Raw genomic sequence first — 23,586 nt, 5'->3', positions numbered from 1 at the left:
TAGTTCACACAGCAAATCCACAGCATTGACTGTTGCTGAGAAAATCAGCTCAACACATTTAGGATTAACTGCAGTAAAGAGTATACAGTATGTTTAAAGTGGCATGTCGAGTGAAATAAAATCAAGAAGGGCAGGGAGCTTCTGAGTTAATGACAAGATTCATAAAGTGTCTAAGATTAGGATTGCTGATCTAGGATCAGTGGTTCTCAAACCTCTCCTCTGGGACCTGGGATTTTGTTGTTGCTCTGAACTAGCTCACCTGATTCAGGTGTGCTAGCTCTGGAATAGCTCAAATGCATGGAACGGGTGGGTGGGGGGGGGGGGGAGAGGAGAGGTCTGAGAACCACTGTTTTTAGATCATCATGAAAAAGATTACATAGACAGGGGGGACTGATCTTAGATCAGCACACCTACTCTGCGCTTTATGAATACGGGCCCAGGTCTTAATGGGGATCGGTGAAAGCATGTTGAAGAGAAACGCTCACCTGTTCGAATGACTTCAGCCCTGCTTGCCGGCCCAGCTTGACCAGGTCAGCAATAATGGCCTTTTTGATTTTCTGCCGCAGGAAAAAAAAGGAGAGGTCAAACTCAGGCCATCATTCAATGGTACGAAATAGATTTGCTTCAGTGCATTGGAAACATGGTCTTGTGAAGCACTTGGACTGTAGTAGCAGTTTTGTGTTTAGTGGCACCCAATGTATGGACAAGCATTTATACAATATTTGTATGTCCTTTGTATCTGTGCAAATGTATGAAGAGCATGATGGACCATCACACTTTTGTTTGATGAATGAATCCCAAGGTCATGTTCATTAGGGAACGCAACGGACAGTGTTTTAAAACATTTTGGAACAGAAAATGAGGGGGCGTATGCTTTATGGTTAACGTGACGTGGTGTGGCCAAAACAACATACAGGAACTCAAGTCCTTCTGTTCACCTGATTTAGAATTCCTCACAATCAAATGTAGACCGCATTATCTACCAAGGGAATTCTCTTCGATTATAATCACAGCCGTATATATTCCCCCCCAAGCAGACACATCGATGGCTCTGAACGAACTTTATTTGACTCTTTGCAAACTGGAATCCATATATCTGGAGGCTGCATTCATTGTAGCTGGGGATTTTAACAATGCTAATCTGAAAACAAGACTCCCTAAATTTTATCAGCATATCGATTGCGCAACCAGGGCTGGAAAAACCTTGGATCATTGCTATTCCAACTTCCGCGACGCATATAAGGCCCTGCCCCGCCCTCCTTTCGGAAAAGCTGACCACGACTCCATTTTGTTGATCCCTGCCTACAGACAGAAACTAAAACAAGAAGCTCCCGCGCTGAGGTCTTTTCAACGCTGGTCCGACCAATCTGATACCACACTCCAAGACTGCTTCCATCACGTGGACTGGGATATGTTCCGTATTTCATCAGACGACAACATTGACGAATACGCTGATTCGGTGTGCGAGTTCATTAGAACGTGCATTGAAGATGTCATTCCCATAGCAACAATTAAAACATTCCCAAACCAGAAACCGTGGATTGATGGCAGCATTCGCGTGAAACTGAAAGCGCGAACCATTGCTTTTAATCAGGGCAAGGTGACTGGAAACATGACCGAATACAAACAGTGTAACTATTCCCTCCGCAAGGCAATCAAACAAGCTAAGCGTCAGTATAGAGACAAAGTAGAATCTCAATTCAACGGCTCAGACACAAGAGGTATGTGGCAGGGTCTACAGTCAATCACGGATTACAAAAAGAAAACCAGCACCGTCACGGACCAGGATGTCTTGCTCCCAGGCAGACTAAGTAACTTTTTTGCCCGCTTTGAGGACAATACAGTGCCACTGACACTGCCCGCAACTAAAACATGCGGACTCTCCTTCACTGCAGCCGACGTGAGGAAAACATTTAAACGTGTCAACCCTCGCAAGGCAGCAGGCCATGACGGCATCCCTAGCCGCGCCCTCAGAGCATGCGCAGACCAGCTGGCTGGTGTGTTTACGGACATATTCAATCAATCCCTATCCCAGTCTGTTGTTCCCACATGCTTCAAGAGGGCCACCATTGTTCCTGTTCCCAAGAAAGCTAAGGTAACTGAGCTAAACGACTACCGCCCCGTAGCACTCACTTCCGTCATCATGAAGTGCTTGGAGAGACTAGTCAAGGACCATATCACCTCCACCCTACCTGACACCCTAGACCCACTCCAATTTGCTTACCGCCCAAATAGGTCCACAGACGATGCAATCTCAACCACACTGCACACTGCCCTAACCCATCTGGACAAGAGGAATACCTATGTGAGAATGCTGTTCATCGACTACAGCTCGGCATTTAACACCATAGTGCCCTCCAAGCTCGTCATCAAGCTCGAGACCCTGGGTCTTGACCCCGCCCTGTGCAACTGGGTACTGGACTTCCTGACGGGCCGCCCCCAGGTGGTGAGGGTAGGCAACAACATCTCCACCCTGCTGATCCTCAACACTGGGGCCCCACAAGGGTGCGTTCTGAGCCCTCTCCTGTACTCCCTGTTCACCCACGACTGCGTGGCCACGCACGCCTCCAACTCAATCATCAAGTTTGCGGACGACACAACAGTGGTAGGCTTGATTACCAACAACGACGAGACGGCCTACAGGGAGGAGGTGAGGGCCCTCGGAGTGTGGTGTCAGGAAAATAACCTCACACTCAACGTCAACAAAACTAAGGAGATGATTGTGGACTTCAGGAAACAGCAGAGGGAACACCCCCCTATCCACATCGATGGAACAGTAGTGGAGAGGGTAGTAAGTTTTAAGTTCCTCGGCGTACCCATCACAGACAAACTGAATTGGTCGACCCACACAGACAGTATCGTGAAGAAGGCGCAGCAGCGCCTCTTCAACCTCAGGAGGCTGAAGAAATTTGGCTTGTCACCAAAAGCACTCACAAACTTCTACAGATGCACAATCGAGAGCATCCTGTCGGGCTGTATCACCGCCTGGTACGGCAACTGCTCCGCCCACAACCGTAAGGCTCTCCAGAGGCGAGGTCTGCACAACGCATCACCGGGGGCAAACTACCTGCCCTCCAGGACACCTACACCACCCGATGTCACAGGAAGGCCATAAAGATCATCAAGGACAACAACCACCCGAGCCACTGCCTGTTCACCCCTCTATCATCCAGAAGGCGAGGTCAGTACAGGTGCATCAAAGCTGGGACCGAGAGACTGAAAAACAGCTTCTATCTCAAGGCCATCAGACTGTTAAACAGCCACCACTAACATTGAGTGGCTGCTGCCAACACACTGACTCAACTCCAGCCACTTTAATAATGGGAATTGATGGGAAATTATGTAAAATATATCACTAGCCACTTTAAACAATGCTACCTAATATAATGTACCCTACTCTATAATATACCCTACATTATTCATCTCATATGTATATGTATATACTGTACTCTATATCATATACTGCATCCTTATGTAATACATGTATCACTAGCCACTTTAACTATGCCACTTTGTTTACATACTCATCTCATATGTATATACTGCACTCAATACCATCTACTGTATCTTGCCTATGCCGCTCTGTACCATCACTCATTCATATATCTTTATGTACATATTCTTTATCCCCTTACACTTGTGTCTATAAGGTAGTAGTTTTGGAATTGTTAGCTAGATTACTTGTTGGTTATTACTGCATTGTCGGAACTAGAAGCACAAGCATTTCGCTACACTCGCACTAACATCTGCTAACCATGTGTATGTGACAAATAAAATTGGATTTGATTTATTATAGGTAGTCCATCTCTGTTTCAGTCCATTTGCTTCCGTTTGGTGGCTAAGTAATGAACACGATGCTGGTGTGTTCAAATATTCTGACAATGTTATTAGTGGAAAGGTTCTGATAGAGCACTCACTTGGCTTTTGCACAGCTCCTCATGAGAACCCTGGACTCCTAGTTTCTGGGCGAAACCTGGCAGGACCTCTGGGTCAGGGACCACAATGGCTACCAAGCTGGCCTAGACACACACACACACACACACACACACACACACACACACACACACACACACACACACACACACACACACACACACACACACACACACACACACACACACACATATATTCTGTCTAAGTATTGTATGCTGCTGAAATGTTTGTGCTTAAATGTGTGTACGTTTTTATGCTGTGCGTGTGTGTTGTACCTGAAGACTGTCTCCATGGACAAACACCTGGGCCACGGGTGCACTGCGGATGTACACGTTCTCTATCCTCTCCGGGGCGATGTACTCTCCTTGAGCCAGCTTGAAGATATTCTTCTTGCGGTCAACGATCTTCAAGACTCCACTCTGCCATCATTTTGATCATTAGTATTTTCAACAAGATATACATTATCCTAACTTGTCAATCGGAAATCGCCAAGGAACTAGATTGTATCTTGAGTAATACAGTATGTCATCATGATTGCTCATATTATATTGTGAGCCTTATAAACAAAATATGCCTCTAGGATATAAGTATAGAGAGAGAACGAGAAAAGAGAATTACTGCGTTACGTAAAAGTGTGTGTGTGCACATATATGTGTGTTTACCAGAGGAGGCTGGTGGGAGGAGCTGTAGGAGAACGGGCTCATTGTAATGGCTGCAATGGAATATGTGCAATGGAGTCAAACAAATCAAACATGGAAACCACATGACTCCATTCCATTAATTCCATTCCAGTTGTTACAATGAGACCGTTCTCCTGTAGCTCCTACCACCAGCTTCCTCTGGTAAACAGACATACATATGCACACACACACATTCACACACACACATGCGTGTGTAATTACTGAAACCTAAGAGCAAGCTTAGACAGGTCCCTAATGGACATGCCATCTGTCTGTGTTGAGAAAGAAAGGGTCCCCTGGAGAAATTAAAAAGGGTCTACATTATGACAGAGCGAATCAATTAACTCAATTACCTTTATCTTACCCCCCGACCCCCCACCACCACCCTCTCTCTCCCCCTTCTTTTCTCAGATAATGAACGTCCCATGTTGAGGCTGGTGAGGCCACAGAGTGCAGAGGGAGAGATCGTTAATTAGGCTAATGGCCTTAGGGGGTTAGGACAGGTCCAACATCTGAGGTCTGTAACATCTGTGACACAGCCCTCACAGGTGATAAAACTGACCCTGGGCCTATGTCAAGTCATGCAGCATTCATGTGCTACTCAGAATTGGGAAACTCACTATCCAACTGGGAAACTGAGTCTCCTACTCGTATTTCCCACTTGGAAGCTCATTAAGACCAGTTTTTGGCGTCAACAGCTCTGAGTTATGATGCGTTTTGGTGCATAACTCTCCAAGTTTCAGAGTTACCAATAATTTCGGTAGCACATGAATGCATCATCATTCACTGTTCTATATAGACCGGATTCCGACTTAGGAAATGACGCCTTTCTTATGCACACCTTTCCTATGCCCTTCTGAGTAGTTTGTATTCAGACTTACCTTGTGAAGGTGCATAACGGGCTTTGTAGGAGTGGTTCCCTGGCGCGCACTGAACAAATTGAATTAACCCGCTGAAAACCCTTCTACATGCTGGCCAACAGATTTTTCAATTCAGTACATTTATCTTAAACCGTCTCTTTAAATACGCTGTACCTTTTAGTTCGAATTCTATTGACAGACTCAATAGAATATATAGAGAGTTCAGAAAATTAAGGATCAATGAAAGAAAGTCATCTAAATATATGCATATTCGTCTGTTTCAGCACCAATTGATAGATTTAAAAAATATTCTGAAAATAATAAAGGAAAATATATTAAAATATATTAATATGTTTTATATATATACACATATTTTATATATTTACAAAAATATATATGGAGGATTTGAAATGATGCAGACAATTACATTGATGGAAGCCACAATCTATCTGGAATATTTAAGCAGATCTACCCCCCCATTTAAAAAAAATGAATAATACTTATTTAAGCAAGAAGGCACCAGTTTATAATAGCAATAAGGCACCTCGGGGGTTTGTGGTATATGGCCAATATACCACGTGTAAGGGCTGTTCTTAGGCACGACGCATCACAGAGTGCCTGGATACAGCCCTTAGCCGTGGTATATTGGCCTTATACCACAAACCCCCAAGGTGCCTTATTGCTATTATAAACTGGTTACCAACGTAATTAGAGCACTAAAAATAAGTGTTTTGTCATACCCGCGGTATAAAGTCTGATATACCACGCCTGTCAGCCAATCAGCATTCAGGGCTCGAACCACTCAGTTTATAATTAGGGTTAGGAAAGTATTTATGAATCATATAAAACAGGTTTGGGGAGCCTTTACACACGAAAGAAAGAAAACGCTGAGTTGATTAATGAAAAAATGATCCCATGGTAATGTTGGAAGATTGGTGTACATAGAATTATAATAGGGAGAATAGTGTACAATAGCAGGCTATACCCTCGCCTATTGCCTGCACTAACCATGGAACTGCGTGATGACACAGTCATGGCACAGTGGCTGGTTCAACTGTTATGGCTTGGTCTGTGCTCCGCTCCATTACAATTGAATTAGCTTACATGTCTTTAAAAAAATATCATTATCCACTGTTACTAATGATCCTCATCAACATTCACATGGCCGTTTACAGAGGAAGCAAATGAAGGTAAACAAAACAATGTAATGATGTTAATGTACAGTAGGCAATACCACCTGAAGGGATCAAACAGTAAATTTGCAGTGAAATATGTGTTGTTATTAGGCCTACTGACAGTCAGTACTGATAGTGGCTAATATTTAACATGATAGAAATAGGAAACGTGGTAGCTTATAATTAAGACATTCAAGAGCGCCCCTCCTTGCAAGTTAAAAGGCCATACAATTTACATTTTTTGTAATGTAACAGCATTTAATAAACATTACTGTGGGAAAGTTGATATGTTTCAGTTTGCTGCCGTGTGACTGGAGTCACATTTGTCTCCAGCGTTTACTAGGTCAAATATATCTAAAACAAGTGTCATTTATATTTACAATTTCCTTTTCCAAATGGATTACTCATTTACCTGGCTCTTATCAATTGCCCTTATCAAGTTGTAAATGACAGTGCATGGAGAATGGTGTTATTTCTATCTGAAAAAATCCACTTGGAACCACTTGGAACTGGTTTGTTTGCTAGACGTTATTCATGGTTTCCTTGCGTGTACAGGTGGTGGAATTTTTAAGGAATTACAGTGAGTGTAAAGTACTTAGTATTTTTGGGGGTATCGGTAATTTACTTTACTATTTATATTATATATATATATGCTTAGCAAGACAGGAAAATTGTCTGATTCACACACTTATCAAGAGAACATCCCTGGTCAACCCTACAGCCTCTGATCTGGTAGACTCACTCAACACATGCTTTGTTTATAAATTATGTCTGAGTGTTAGAGCATGCCCCTGGCTATCTGTTTGGTTTGGTTTATAAAAGGAATTGTTATTTATTTATACTTGTACTTTTACTTTTGATACTTAAGTATAATTTAGCGATTACATTTACTTTTGATACATAAGTATATTTAAAACCAAATACTTTTAGAATTTAGCTTAAGAAGTATGTTACTGGGCGACTTTCATTTTCTACTTAATTTTCTAATAAGGTATCTTTACTTTTACTCAAGTATGAAAATTACTTTTTCCACCACTGGGGAATTAAGTCAAGATCAGAGACACTAGACACACCTCTGCCACACCTTCAATTATTCTCCACCCAAAAAGCCAGATTCTGACCAGAGTTATTTCCTTTTTATGCACTTTTCTCTCTATGCGTATTCTGACCTTGAACTTAAGTATGTTTGAGTGGCAATCGAATAAATGAAGTGTGTGGTGGATTATATATTTTGATTTGTTTAACATTTTTTTGTTACTATAGGATTCCATATTTGTTATTTCATAGCTGTGATGTCTTCACTATTATTCTACACTGTAGAAAATAGTAAAAATAATGAAAACCCTTGAATGAGTAGGTGTGTCCAATTTTTGACTGGTACTGTATAGGTTATAGCCTGTCATGTCTACCCCGCTCCCCCTCTCCAGTGCTCAACGTCTCCATTCTACTCACCACCGGGCCTGGCAACCCTCATTACGCACACCTGCGCTTCGTTATGAGCCACACCTGGACTCCATCACTACCCTGATTACTTCTCTTTATATAGCACTCCTTTTTTATCACCCACCAGGCAATATTGTTTATGTTTTCCATGTTAGACAGTGCCTTTGGTTTGCATCCATCAATGTTCTTTGTAATTAACTCACTAACTGCACTTGTTTCCTGACTCCCTGCGATTACATTACAGAATCTTGCCTCTCAAAATGGAAGCAGCAGCCAACCGAGACATCTCCCAGATGGTCGACGAACAGGGAGACCTACTTCGCCGGCAGCACAATCAGCTAGCGCAACTAGGGAGGGTGGTGGAAGAGGTCCTCTAAGAGGCGTCACCCCCAACGAGCGGAGGATCCTCTACCATGAGTCGAGCCAGCCCATTCAGCAGTCTGCTCTGGTCAGTGATGCCCGTTTTTCCCTTCATGACAAATATGACGAGACTCCATTCAAATATCGTGGCTTCCTTCTCCAGTGCTCCCTCTATTTTGCTCAGCAAACGGGTGCCCCCACTACCGAGTGGTCCAAGGTTGCCAGGGCATGCGTTTGGATCGAATACGGCCATCTGGGAGAGGGGAGAAGCTGGGTTCTTATGGGAGGTTCATGGTGCTGTTCAGAGGAGGCTTTGATTATCCACCGGAGGGCAGAGAGGGGGGGATGAGCACCTACTCCAACTACGGCAGGAGGACCAGACTGTTGCGGAGTTCGCACTCACCTTTCGTACATTGGCAGCATCCAGCAGATGGAATGAGCCGTCGCTCCACACCTTATTCCGAAGAGGATTTGCGTGAGGAGGTCCAGACAAAGCTGGCATGCCGAGATGACACCCTCTCATTGGATGCACTCATCACGATGACCATCCGTCTGGATAACCTCCTTCGGGAGCATTGGCACTCCATCGCCTCTCTCCCTCTTTCGTTGACGGATATGAGTTTAAGCCTGACCCCTTGGAGGTAGGGGCTACACACCTCCCCGCGGCTGAGTGACGCCGCCGGAAACAACTGGGGCCTATTATGGCCAGGAGGGACACCAGCTTCAACGATGTCCGCTACATACTAACCCGTTCCATCAGGTTTCTGTCTTGGGATATGGGATCAGCCCACAGGGAGTGGTTATGGAGGAGAGGAAGGAAGATGGGTGGTCAGGTCATGCATGGCCAGTCCCAACCACCATAAAGGGAGAACAAAGGTTTTTGGGGGTTGCCAACTTTTATTACCGCTTCATCTCTCCTCAAAGGTGTTCCCCCATAAGTTGGCGTGGAATCCTGCAGACGTTGCTGAAACACCCAGACCCCTCGCTGCCCTTTGTGGTGGAGGTGGGTGTGGGGGCCATCCTGTCACAACGTCAAGGTAATCCACAAACTGTATCCATGTGCATGCTACTCTAAACTGTGTCGTCACACAGTTCCATGGTTAGTGCACGCAAGACGCGGATACAGCCTACTATTGTACAAAATTTGTATTTAAAAATAATTAAATGTATCTACCAATTGCTGCTGAAAAGATGATGAATATGCATATATTTAGATGGCTTTCTTTCATTTATCCCTAATATTCTGAGTCTGTCAGCTAAAAGGTGCACTGTATTTAAAGATGGCTTAATATAAATGTACTGAAATTAAAAATCCATGAGAGAATCTGTTGGCCAGAACATAGGAGTGTTGCCAGTGGTTAATTACACTTATTCAGCGCATGCAAGGGATCCACACCTACAAAGCCCATTATGCACCTTCATAAGGTAAGTCTGAATACCAACTACAGAGAAGTGCATACTGTAGGAAAGGTTCTATTTCCTAAGTCTGAATCAGGACCAAAACAAATAGCAGGTGAATAGCACACTATTACAGTACTCATAGAGAAAAGTGCATAAAAGGGAAATTACAGTACGTTCCATTTACCCTTCACTCCCGTCGGAATCGGGCCCTATGTCAGCCTGCAAAGCCAGTTCTGCTTACAAATAATGACAGTCTTGGGGTCTCGTTTATAATGTCCTTAGACATACACAGATTGGATCATACAATTGTGTCCATGTTTTGGTTCATAACCATTGAACTTGACATGAAAATGTGATTTATTGTTTTTTTAAAATGCATTTTGACATTTTTGTAACTGAAATGTTGTATAAAAACGGTGTACATTTTATAAATCAAGACACTGTATGAACTTGTACAACTATGACAATAAAATGGCCCTGCTGATGATGATGCAGACCCCAGTATAGAAATAGTGAAATCTTGAATCAGGTAATTCAATTCAGATGAATTACCGCCCATAACGGTAATCTGCACTGCCCTTTGTCCTGCTTGTAATAATAGAATAGTTGGGTTTGGAAAGTATAACGATGCTGCAGATGACACACAACCCCAGTAATTCACCCCACTGATTGCTTGTCTGGCTTTGAGTTGAATGAACAGGAGAGAGCCGGAAAGCTATTCTACTCGGTCCTGATATTAAACTCCTCTACCACTGTCATGGAAATTGATGTCAGATTGATTGTATGCGGAGATAAATTCAGGTTATTTTATTGTTCCTACGGTTCAGTTTGTATCTATGAGAATCTCACCGGTAGCCATTTGCCAATGTCTCCGGTGTGTAGCCAGCCATCTTTGTCCAGGGCCTCTGCTGTCTTCTCAGGGTCTTTCAGATATCCAATGAACACGTTTTTACCTTTGATACAGACCTGAGGAAATAGAAAAGTATGCATCAGTAAGTGAAGTGTTCTCCTTGTGTTCTAAGTACGGCTGGGGACCATGTGACCTGACCAGGAAAAACTCCAGCTCCTAGTTCTAAGGCAGACAAGCCATAGCAACCAATTCATTCAAAAGGTTAAACTAAGAGAAAATATATATATAAAAAAATGAAAGTTGAAGCCGCAAAATGCAGAAATCACTCCACCATTTACTGGATGCAATTTATTTTTTATTTTTTTTGCATAATTTCATTTGTTTGTGACTGAACAAACAATGTGTAGAGAATCATTGTAGAGGATCATCATAACATCTAAACTTCTTTTAAATATATTTTCAATAACCAAAAATATATCAGTTATTTGAAGCTGGTGTGCAAAACTGACAGTAAAAAGAAGAAACAACTTAACTATTGTGTAGTCTTAACATTCTGTATACTCCCCTTGTCCTAAGGGTAAAAATTGACCCGCCTTCACTGAACCCCTAAAATAAAGCAGTGTCATTTTAATTTTAAACCCGAAATCTATTTTGCATGAAGAAACAACCTGTCATTCATCACAAACTTTGTGACTATCTGAGTTTTCCCTCTTCACAATGCAGAAAGACTGCATTTGATCAGTGGACACCACTCGTTTGTATTACAACACACCTGTCATAATTGTTTTCTTTACTAAAGTAGAGGTTTATTATTATTGCTAAAGGTACTGCATAGGTGTAAATATATTTTTTTTTAGCAAGAGATAGCATTTGTATAGCCTAAGAAAGTAGCAGAAATGTGCAGAAAGTAGTTTTGAATGCATTTTTATTGAAGGGAAACAATAAGTCTTGAACTTTTTTGGCAACATAGTGATATTCTTATATACTGTACAATGAGGAATACTAGTATTCTCCCATTTTTTTCACCATTGCCCCCACCCACAAGGTGTATAAACAACTAAAATAAATAAGAATAAAATAAGATAATAGATACAAATCAAAAATGTGAAGAACATAAATCAATCAACTCTAATTAGCACATGTAGGACAGTATGCAAGTGTGTGTGCATGGACTTTGCAGATGTATTTCTCACATGTGAAGCACATAGTATTTGTTTTACAGTCCTTCTTTGGGGGGCAGAATTGGCATCTCCTCTTGCCTGTCCCAGCTGCAGTCTCAGGTGGATCAGGACAGCTTTCACAAGTGCTGCAGAGGCTTCTGTGCGGTGGAGGTGCTCCCTTCTTTGAATGTGTGGGGTTACAAGTGCCTTTCCCAGCTGTTCCAGGAACACCCTCTTGTTCTGCTTATCAGTCATCCGGATAGGGTTGATCTTGTTCCATATCACGAAGGCATTGTATGAGGACACATCAATGATGTTATGAAAGATGACCAGGTGCCAGGCAGTCATCCTCCTGCAGCTGTAAGTTCCAATCACCTTGTCCAGATTGTCCATGCCTCCTTTTTTGTGGTTGTAGTCCAGGATGATGGCTGGCTTCCTGTCCTCACGATCACTGATCTCAGCCGTTTTGTGCAGTGTGCTCACGAGGACCACATTCTTGTTCCTCTTTGGGAGGTAAGAAACTAGAGTGGTGGGTGTGAAGGCAAACTTTGTTGAAGGCCTCTTTCCCCCTTGTTGCGAGGAGTGCAGGGGGGAGCTCAGGCTTGTTCTTTCTAACTGTGCCAACCATGGCGATCTTCCTCTTCAGGAGCTGCTGGTTGAGTTCAATCAGTAGCACACATATTCAAAATTTCTTGTGTGTGTGTGTGTGTGTATATGTATAGTTTTTGTGGTGTGTAAATTATTTTTTAACTGCCAGGTAATAAATGACACTAAGACAATCTTTGTACCCTGGTGGTGTACAGCTTTCTTGGAAATATGAACAAAGGCGATGTTTCACTTTTTCTAATGTTCGGGTCACTTTTGGAAAAGTCATTACATTTCAAGTTTAAATCATTTAGGGGGTTTTCGCCGCTGTTAAACATAGTGGCAGGTCATTTTTGACCCTTAACACAACACAAGGGTTAAGAACAGTAAGTAAAGACACAGCGCACAAAGAACAGACCTGCCACTTTTCAGACTTGCTTTCAAAGACAAATGACAGATCCATAACTCACATGTGTATGCGGATTTGGTCGCGTCGCCCAAAAAGCTACATATTGTGCCTTTGAGCTAATTATCTACAAATTAAAAAGTCTGGGGAAATCGGGGAAAGACCATGCCCCCCCCTCCCCCCATGCTTTTGAATGACCCCTGACATTGCTACATTCTCCAAAAATGATAGCCAGATTATTCTGGACATTTACTAAATAACCAGCTTGTTTTATGGTTTGAAGAAAACAACACCCAAGGGAAGTTGAACATTTTTCTTTTACATTTTTTTGGTTTTTCCATACATTGCAGCATGGCTAGGTAGTGACAACCACTTACCTCCCCTTCACCATTGGAAGCAAAGTAGTTCATCTCTTCAACATCAACCAGTTTCACAATGTTACAAGGTATAGGAGCTCCAACATGCCCTGAGGAAAGAAACACCTGTTTTATCATTTGGGTGAATATATAAGGTCCCTATTTTGAGAAGGAAGTAAGAAGAAAGGATGCAAGTGTTCTCAACTTAAAGGGATAGTTCAACCAAATTACGAAGTTACATTGCGGTTGGTACAAGTGGCTAGGTAAACAAACACAAAGCAAGGATTGCAGTCTCTCCTTGTCCAAGACTGCTTTTAGTGTAAGGAAACAAAAGACTATACATTTAGGTGAACTATCCTTTTAATACAGCATCCTCTGTGAGGTTGTAAATATTTGTAGTGACATACCAGAAGTGGCGTCTCCCGGCATAGTGAAGGAGCAGGCGGCAGTACACTCTGTTTGGCCGTACGCCTCAAAAATCTGGAGAACCAATCAGAACCGAGAGATCAGTAGGGTCAATGAGATCTGGTTGTCACAGCGACACGGACAGATCAATACATTTGAGGTCATCTCTGCTCTCCAAACAAAAGCACATGGCCTCAGTTGCTCAGTGCTATTACAAGATCCACAATGGCACAGGATTGGTTTCATTATATAATAATGATAAACTTATGGTCTTTACAGAAAATATAATGGAAGTCGCACACTATTCTCTCCTTGCAGGGATTCTGATGAAGACTTCAACAATTCAAGGTGTGCAACGGTGATTTTTATTTTACAAATGTATCCTTGTTTGGTCAGGGTATGTTCTTTTTTCATTTATACTTTATAATACGGTCTTGTTATTATCCAAAGTGACCTACCTCAGCATGTTAATTCAATAGAAATTACCCATATATGTATGAATCAAACTGGCAACTCGGGTATTGTTAACACCTTCCAGTGGCATGTGTGTGTGATGTTGAAGCATCTATTTGACTGCTTTCTAGGTGTATTTGATGTGAGTCATGACCTGTTTTGACAAGTTCTCCTTAACACAGTAATATGTATATGATCATTGACGGAGGTGTCTCACTAAAGAGTTTTGGAAACCCATAAGTCCTGTTCACACTGCACTTCAATCACAATCACAGCTCCAATGTCATCTAATTTGAATATTCTACTACAAAAAGTGACCGCTGGGTTTCCGTTAGCCCAGGGTTAACACATGCTTGTGTAAAAACAACGTAAGCTAGGGTAAAGGATAGCCATGGGCCAAGAACATGCAGTGTGAAAAGCCCTTTTGAGTGGTAGAAAAAAATGGATGGGTAGATGGTAGATCTATGGTAGATAATAGATGGGTAGATGGTGCTAAAGTACCTGACACCCCAGAGATGCCCGTAGGAAGTTGAGAACGGAGGGAGAGATGGGCGCTGCTCCCGTCACCATCACTCGCACACGTCCCCCCAACGACTCCTGCAGAGAACCGACACGACACGTTCTAGATTGTAGAGCATTCTGTACCATAACAACCTCCCAATTCACAGCCCCTGCAGTGGAACAGTCTTTTTCTCCCCTGTTGCCTTTTTAGGCACAGGAAACGGTTTACATGTAGCCTCCAAGGATTGTTGGCACAACATTGGCAATAGCATTATTGACCTCCTTGAACACGATGTCTCACTCCTACTTTGGAGAGTACAATACCTGAACTTTGTGGAAGATGAGCTTGTCCCATATACTGTCTTTTCTGATGACACCCTCCTTAACTTCGGCAAGCTTTCTGTCAATGGCAAAATTCAGGAGCCATTTTTTGAAGGGGGTCTGGGCTCCACTTTGGACCTACAGTAGAAAGAGAAAGGATACTCATTTTGGTCTCATATTATATAGATAGTCCTCTTTGGTATTTTATTTGGATCCCCGTTAGCTTATTCAAAAGCAGCCGCTAATCTCCTGGGGTCCACATGAAACATGACATAATACAGAACATTAATAGTCAAGAACAGCTCAAGGACAGAACTACATCAATTTTGAATGGTCTGTAGACGTTCAAACTATCCATTACAGCTCTCAACTGTAACTCTGTAACTGTAACTCTATAACTGTAACTTTGTAACTGTAACACTGTAACTGTAACTCTATTAACATGCAACAATTTGCTGTGGGTAAGGTTTAGGTAAAGCGTTGAGATTAGTGGTGGGGTTAGTGTACAGTATAAGTGCACACTTCAGGAGAAGGACCGCAAACTAATAACTCACTTTGTCATATACGCGGTTCAGAAGTCGCGGCACCACGGGGAAGACGGTGGGCTGCAGGTTCTTCATGTCGTCTGGCAGTAGTTTAATGTCTCCCTGAAAGAATCCAACCCTGGCCCCAGCACCGTACAGCACTGTCTGGGAGAGAACACAAGCACTTCTAGACTAGCACCCATCAGCCCAATACTGAACTCAGTGAACTCAATGTCCTCTGCTCCCATAGGTGAAAAATGTAAGAGATAAATGTCACTTGTCAATAGAAAACGAGAAAGAATAATTTTGTAACAAGAAAGAATAATTTGTTCCTCATTGACTTGCCTGGATAAAATACTAAATAAATACATTGTAAAAAGTAACTATTTGTCATAAAGTATTTGTCATGGATTTCATGCTAAAGCTGGAGGTACTCAAAGATAATGTTGAGTTAACGCAAAAAAATTCAATACCAGTTTGCAGTTAGACTGTGAACTCACCTGTACAACCCTCTCAAACATGTGTGCCAGAGGCAGGAAGGAGATGGACACATCCTGAGTAGTAGGAACCACGGAAATCTGTGAGGGACACAAGTTGATTCAGAAGGTTATGATTACAAGACTACAAATCTCGGCAATCCAGAACCAAATCCCATGTGAATGCTTGCCTCTCTTTTTGCCATTCACAAGAAGCTACATTATTATAAGATCTCTCTCTTCTCTTTTTCTCCCACACACATATGCAACCCCCCCCCACACACACATACACACGAGGATAAGATCACAGTGATCATATTAAATTACTACAGTTAGCTTCAAAAGTATTGGGTCTGTGAAATATTATTTTTTTGTGCACAAATTTGTTTAAATCCCTTTGAGGGAGCGTTTTGAGGGAGCATGCAATTGGCATGCTGACTGCAGGAATGTATACCCTAAATACCCTAAAATTAAAGCTGACAGTCTGCACTTTAAACTCATAGTCATTGTATCATTTCAAATCCAGTGCTGATGTACCGGGCCAAAATAACAACAACATGTGTCACAGTCCCAATACTTTTGGAGCTCACTGTATATGTTATTGAATTACTTTATGGGATTCTAGATGTTATTCTATGGGTAAGATAACGTTCCTACAGGGTAAAACCTGGACCTAGGCAGTGTTTATATGTCAGTTCCTGATGGAGCATGCATACCTCAAAGGTTTTAATCACACCTGCTGCATCTGAGACCACATTTTCATGAGTCAGCATGGCTCCCTTAGGGTCACCTGAAACCAATATTTGGAGGGTGTTCACATGATATACAAGAGACACACACACACACACACACACACACACACACACACACACACACACACACACACACACACACACACACACACACACACACACACACACACACACACACACACACACACACACACTAAAGTACAGTATGGTCAACCTGTAGTTCCACTGGTAAAACATATGATGCTGAGGTCCTCTGGCTTTGGTGGCTGTAAGGGGAAGCAAAAACACACATTTATTGTAGTATTTCTACATACAATGTTGGCAGAAAATAACTATTTTGAAATTAAGAGCAGGTGGCTTAAATACAGCTAAATATTTCAAAGATTTTTTTTTTAGACTGGATAAAAAATATACAAGTAACATATTGTATGAATTTGACTTACAACTGGCTTGTGTAGATGGTCCTTCCCCAGAGCCTAGAAAATATTTAGGATTCAATTGATTTATCTAAAACTGTTTTTCGGTAATGTTTGAAAAGAGGACAGCATTTGCTCTACATTGGATATGGCCACTGAAATACTAGGGACTAATACTTGCTTAACTACCCTTTAGCATTGTTTACCAAACCTCTTCTTGAGTACTTCCAGACAGTTCCACAAATTGTATGCATTTTAGCATTGTCTTGCATTGCGCTGGTATAAGACTATGGAATTTCAGTACCAGCACACTTGATTCAACTCGTCAACTAATAACCCTGCACTTCATTAGTTGAGGTGTGCTTTAACTGGAATAGGTCAGATAAGAGGAACTGAGTAGAAGGACGTGAGGAGGGATTTGCGAAACACTGCCCTAGAGAGTAGTGATTACCACTATAACTTTCTTGACCCATTACAGTTGGGACCTCATTAAGAAAATACAGGATTAGAGATAAGACAGCTTAAGTTGGCAATATAAGTCCTGCAGTATTAACCCCCAAATGGTTGTTAGGATCAGCTTTACATTCCCAACTCCTATCTAATGATTAAGGTCAATTTGTTCTCTGAGCATGGGTAAAATACAGCTGGACTTATCATAGACCCTTGAGGAACCCCTCGGGAGAAACAAAAAATAATAAATAATCAAAATTCTGTAGGAAAAAAGTCAGTTCTGAGTTTGAAGCCTCAGTCACTGTCAGAGCCAGAGCCGTGGTTGGAGGCACCTGATGAAGACCCCAAGGGTCGAAAAGCTTCGAAGCGAAGATTAAAGTGTGCAATCTTTCTTTCTTTACTTGACAAATATTTTGTTCCCCAGCACCTGCTCAATGCCAATGAAAGTGTGTAAATGCTTATTTTCTTATACATCCCTATATACTGTCATACAGTACAGTACCTCCACTTCCTTCAGGGACAGAATGTCCACCCCACACTTTGCGCCCCGTGCGGTCAGCTCGGTGTCAAAGGCATCCATGAGGATAATGGTTTTGAGCTGAGGCGTCTCTCCCTTCTCACAGTTTTCCAGCAGTGTCTCAGCTTTGTTCTGTTTGTCACACAGCACTGTGGAGATGTCCGCTGAAATCACAAATAATCAGTTGAAAATGTGGCAGCTGGAACATGTATGTACAGTGGGTATCATAAGTATTTACCCCCCTTGGATGTTTATACATTTTGTTGCGTTACAAAGTGGGATTGAAATGAATTAAAAAAAAATTTTTTTGTCATTGACCATACAAAACACTGTGTAATGTCAAAAATTATAATAAAAATAAAACACTAATATAGCTTGATTAGTATATTCATCCCCTGAGTTAATATACTGTTATTAGAAACACCGTTGGTAGCGATTACAGCTGTGAGTCTTTTGGGATAAGTCTCTAAGAGCTCTGCACACCTGGACTGTGCAATATTTGCCCATTATTCTTTTCAAAATTCTTCAAGCTCTGTTAGTCTTGCAAGCAGATTTAAGTCAAAACTTTAATTTGGCCACTCAAGAACAGTCATTGTCTTATTGGTAAGCAACTCCAGTGTAGAACTCCAGCCTTGCATTATAGGTTATTGTCCTACTCAAAGGTGAATTCCTCTCCCAGTATCTGGTGTAAAGCAGTCTGAAGCAAGTTTTCCTCTAGGATTTTGCCTGTGCTTAGCTAAATCCCATTTAGTTTCATCCTGAAAAACTCCTCAGGTTTTGCCAATGTCAAGCATACCCATACCATGATGCAGCCACCACTATTCTTGAAAATATTGAGAGTGTTGTATTGGATTTGACAAAAACATTTTGTATTCAGGACAAAGTTTAGGTCCAAAAGACTTCTTAACAGCTTCTACCCTCAAGCCATAAGATTCCTGAACAGCTAATCAAATGGCTACCTGGACTTTTTGCATTGTTCACCCCGCTGCTGCTACTCTCTGTTTATTATCCATGCATAGTCAATTTACCTTTTTTAATATTTTTTATTTCACCTTTATTTAACCAGGTAGGCTAGTTGAGAACAAGTTTTCATTTGCAACTGCGACCTGGCCAAGATAAAGCATAGCAGTGTGAACAGACAACACAGAGTTACACATGGAGTAAACAATTAACAAGTCAATAACACAGTAGGAAAAAAAAGAGTCTATATACATTGTGTGCAAAAGGCATGAGGAGGTAGGCGAATGATTACAATTTTGCAGATTAACACTGGAGTGATAAATGATCAGATGGTCATGTACAGGTAGAGATATTGGTGTGCAAAAGAGCAGAAAAGTAAATAAATAAAAACAGTATGGGGATGAGGTAGGTAAAAATGGGTGGGCTATTTACCGATAGACTATGTACAGCTGCAGCGATCGGTTAGCTGCTCAGATAGCAGGTGTTTGAAGTTGGTGAGGGAGATAAGTCTCCAACTTCAGCGATTTTTGCAATTCGTTCCAGTCACAGGCAGCAGAGAACTGGAAAGAAAGGCGGCCAAATGAGGTGTTGGCTTTAGGGATGATCAGTGAGATACACCTGCTGGAGCGCGTGCTACGGATGAGTGTTGCCATCGTGACCAGTGAACTGAGATAAGGCGGAGCTTTACCTAGCATGGACTTGTAGATGACCTGGAGCGAGTGGGTCTGGCGACGAATATGTAGTGAGGGCCAGCCGACTAGAGCATACAAGTCGCAGTGGTGGGTGGTATAAGGTGCTTTAGTGACAAAACGGATGGCACTGTGATAAACTGCATCCAGTTTGCTGAGTAGAGTGTTGGAAGCAATTTTGTAGATGACATCGCCGAAGTCGAGGATCGGTAGGATAGTCAGTTTTACTAGGGTAAGTTTGGCGGCGTGAGTGAAGGAGGCTTTGTTGCGGAATAGAAAGCCGACTCTTGATTTGATTTTCGATTGGAGATGTTTGATCGGAGTCTGGAAGGAGAGTTTACAGTCTAGCCAGACACCTAGGTACTTATAGATGTCCACATATTCAAGGTCGGAACCATCCAGGGTGGTGATGCTGGTCAGACGTGCAGGTGCAGGCAGCGAACGGTTGAAAAGCATGCATTTGGTTTTACTAGCGTTTAAGAGCAGTTGGAGGCCACGGAAGGAGTGCTGTATAGCATTGAAGCTCGTTTGGAGGTTAGATAGCACAGTGTCCAAGGACGGGCCGGAAGTATATAAAATGGTGTCGTCTGCGTAGAGGTGGATCAGGGAATCGCCCGCAGCAAGAGCAACATCATTGATATATACAGAGAAAAGGGTCGGCCCGAGGATTGAACCCTGTGGCACCCCCATAGAGACTGCCAGAGGACCGGACAGCATGCCCTCCGATTTGACACACTGAACTCTGTCTGCAAAGTAATTGGTGAACCAGGCAAGGCAGTCATCCGAAAAACTGAGGCTACTGAGTCTGCCGATAAGAATATGGTGATTGACAGAGTCAAAAGCCTTGGCAAAGGTCGATGAAGACGGCTGCACAGTACTGTCTTTTATCGATGGCGGTTATGATATCGTTTAGTACGTTGAGTGTGGCTGAGGTGCACCCGTGACCGGCTCGGAAACCAGATTGCACAGCGGAGAAGGTACGGTGGGATTCGAGATGGTCAGTGACCTGTTTGTTGACTTGGCTTTCGAAGACCTTAGATAGGCAGGGCAGGATGGATATAGGTCTGTAACAGTTTGGGTCCAGGGTGTCTCCCCCTTTGAAGGGGGGATGACTGCGGCAGCTTTCCAATCCTTGGGGATCTCAGACGACATGAAAGAGAGGTTGAACAGGCTGGTAATAGGGGTTGCGACAATGGCGGCGGATAGTTTTAGAAATAGAGGGTCCAGATTGTCAAGCCCAGCTGATTTGTACGGGTCCAGGTTTTGCAGCACTTTCAGAACATCTGCTATCTGGATTTGGGTAAAGGAGCACCTGGAGAGGTTTGGGCGAGTAGCTGCGGGAGGGGGGGGGGTGGAGCTGTTGGCCGAGGTTGGAGTAGCCAGGCGTAAGGCATGGCCAGCTGTTGAGAAATGCTTGTTGAAGTTTTCAATAATCATGGATTTATCGGTGGTGACCGTGTTACCTAGCCTCAGTGCAGTGGGCAGCTGGGGGAAGGTGCTCTTGTTCTCCATGGACTTCAGGGGTATATCAGGGGTATGAAGAGTGGAACTAGGGGCTCCATTGTAAACTAAAACAATTATAACTAACCTGAACAACAGTATACAAGGCATATTGACATTTGAGAGAGACATACAGCGAGGCATACAGTAATCACAGGTGTTGAATTGGGAGAGCTAGCTAAAACAGTAGCTAAAACAGTAGGTGAGACAACAACAGCTAATCAGCTAGCACAACAACAGCAGGTAAAATGGCGTTGACTAGGCAGGGAGGGTCGGATTAACTACACACAGAGCCTGAGTGCGGCTGGGGCCGACAGATAAAACATAAACAAGTAGAATGGAGTACCGTGATTAATGGACAGTCCAGCATGCATCAGCTATGTAGCCAAGTGATCAGTGTCCAGGGGGCAGCGGTGGATGGGGCAGGGAAGCTGGACTGGCGAGTACAATGACTAAATAGCTTGCAGCTAGTTAGCTGGTTAGCTTCTGGAGGTTCTTGAGTGTGTTCTAAAAATAAAAAATAATAGCGATTCCGTATCACATTGGGTGAGGCAGGTTACCGGAAGGTATAAACAAATAAAAAATCGAAAAGAGATTGCAAGTAAATATGGGTCCAGTGAGTGTTTGGGACGCGGCGATTCAGACGGTTAGCAGGCCTGTGCTAACAAGCTAACAGTTAGTAGGCCGGGGCTAAACAAGGTAGCAGTTAGCTTACCGGGGCTAAACAAGCTAGCAGTTAGCGGACTGGGGCTAAACAAGCTAGCAGGCCGAATTAGCAAGTAAGCAGATAGCAAGGGCTAGAAAGTTAGCCTTTGGGGGGGCGTCGCGATGGGGTGAGTCTGTTTATGCCTCTTCATGCGGTGACATCGATAGATCGGTCGTGGGTCCGGATATTGTAGCCCAGGAGTATGCTTCGGTGGTAGCACAGGAGCTCTGGCCGGGCTAGCTTCAAGCTAAGTGGGTGGAAACGCTAGCCAGGAGTAATCATCCGGGGTTGCGGGTAGCTAGTTGTGAAGATCCAGTTGAAAATGTTCCGTTTGCGGTGGGAATCCGGTGGGAATCCGGGGATAAAAAATAATAATAGGTCCGTTATGCTCTGGATAGAGTCGCGTTGTTCGAACTGGCGAGAGCTTTCCGAGCTAAAGGTTAGCTGATGACCGGTTAGCTGAAGACCGCTAGCAATGGTTTGCTGACTGATAGCTGGTAGTTAGCTGGCTAGCTTCAGTTGAGGGGATCCGGATCCGAAGTAAATATAAATACTTCAGAAAAAAATAGCAACATTGGGTGAGGCGGGTTGCAGGAGAGTAGTATTTGGAAGTTGAGGTTTAGCAAAATGTTTTAAAATATATGCGAAGAAAAATATGTTTAAAAAAAAAAACGATATATACGATATATACAAGGGACACGACACGACAAGACGTCCGACTGCTACGCCATCTTGGATTGGATATCCAAGATAAAATAACCTCTACCTACAGGTGCATATTACCTCAATTACAGTGACTAACCTGTGCCCCCGCCGATTGACTCTCTACCGGTACCCCCTGTATATAGCTTCGCTACTGTTATTTTATTGTTGCTCCTTAATTATTTGTTATTTTCTATTTTTACATTTTAAATGTAATTTTTTAAAACTTCAGTTTATTTTAGTAAATACTTCAACACTTATTTTTCTTAAAACTGCATTGTTGGTTAAGGGTAAGTAAGTGTAACATGTGTGCTGAGAGTCAGGAAGCAAGTTCAGGGAGTGAGTGTTTTAATAAATAAACGTAACATAATACCAAACACGAACAATGCACAGACATGACACTGGAACAGAAACAATAATGCCTGGGGGAGGAACCAAAGGGAGTGACTTATATAGGGAAGGTAATCAGGGAGGTGGAGTTCAGGTGAGTCTGATGACGCGCAGGTGCGTGTAACGATGGTGACAGGTGTGCTCCATAATGAGCAGCCTGGTGACCTATAGGCCGGAGAGGGAGCATACGCGACAGTAAGCATTTCACTGTAAGGTCTACACCTGTCGTATTCGGCGCATGTGACAAATACAATTTGATTTGATATTTAATGTCTGCTTTTTATTTCATTTTTACCCATCTACCAATAGGTGTCGTTCTTTGTGAGGATTTGGGAAAACCTCCCTGGTCTTTGTGGTTGAATCTGTGTTAGAAATTCAGTGCTCGACTGAGGGACCTTGCAGATAATTGTATGTGTGGGGCATAAAGAGGAGGTAGTCATTCACAAATCATGTTAAACACTATTATTGCCCACAGAGGGAGTCCATGAAACTTATGTGACTTGTGTAGCACATTTTTACTTATTTAGACTTGCCACAATGAAGGGGTTGAATACTTATTGAATCAAGACATTTCAGCTTTTTTCTTTTTTCTTAATTTGTACGCATGCATGCATG

The 23,586-nt window shown here is 42.7% G+C and overlaps 1 protein-coding gene across 1 annotated transcript in view; it reads right to left on the bottom strand.

The window, feature by feature from the left end:
* Window positions 1–23,586, bottom strand: part of acsl5 (acyl-CoA synthetase long chain family member 5) — a 39,603-nt gene that overhangs the window by 1,600 nt on the left and 14,417 nt on the right. The window contains exons 7-20 of the mRNA XM_042305244.1: window positions 18,010–18,188; window positions 17,085–17,117; window positions 16,856–16,907; window positions 16,606–16,679; window positions 15,914–15,991; window positions 15,444–15,578; window positions 14,893–15,027; window positions 14,569–14,664; window positions 13,617–13,689; window positions 13,231–13,319; window positions 10,702–10,818; window positions 4,209–4,352; window positions 3,918–4,019; window positions 486–557 (exon numbers count right to left, since the gene is read on the bottom strand). Coding sequence (XP_042161178.1) covers window positions 486–557; window positions 3,918–4,019; window positions 4,209–4,352; window positions 10,702–10,818; window positions 13,231–13,319; window positions 13,617–13,689; window positions 14,569–14,664; window positions 14,893–15,027; window positions 15,444–15,578; window positions 15,914–15,991; window positions 16,606–16,679; window positions 16,856–16,907; window positions 17,085–17,117; window positions 18,010–18,188 — 1,379 coding nt within the window. The remainder of the gene's footprint in view (window positions 1–485; window positions 558–3,917; window positions 4,020–4,208; window positions 4,353–10,701; window positions 10,819–13,230; window positions 13,320–13,616; window positions 13,690–14,568; window positions 14,665–14,892; window positions 15,028–15,443; window positions 15,579–15,913; window positions 15,992–16,605; window positions 16,680–16,855; window positions 16,908–17,084; window positions 17,118–18,009; window positions 18,189–23,586) is intronic.

The sequence above is a fragment of the Oncorhynchus tshawytscha genome, linkage group LG24 (assembly GCF_018296145.1).
Source record: "Oncorhynchus tshawytscha isolate Ot180627B linkage group LG24, Otsh_v2.0, whole genome shotgun sequence".
Lineage (NCBI taxonomy): Eukaryota > Metazoa > Chordata > Actinopteri > Salmoniformes > Salmonidae > Oncorhynchus > Oncorhynchus tshawytscha.
Note: the sequence above shows the minus strand (reverse complement) of the source record. Positions and strands in the feature narration are given on the sequence as shown.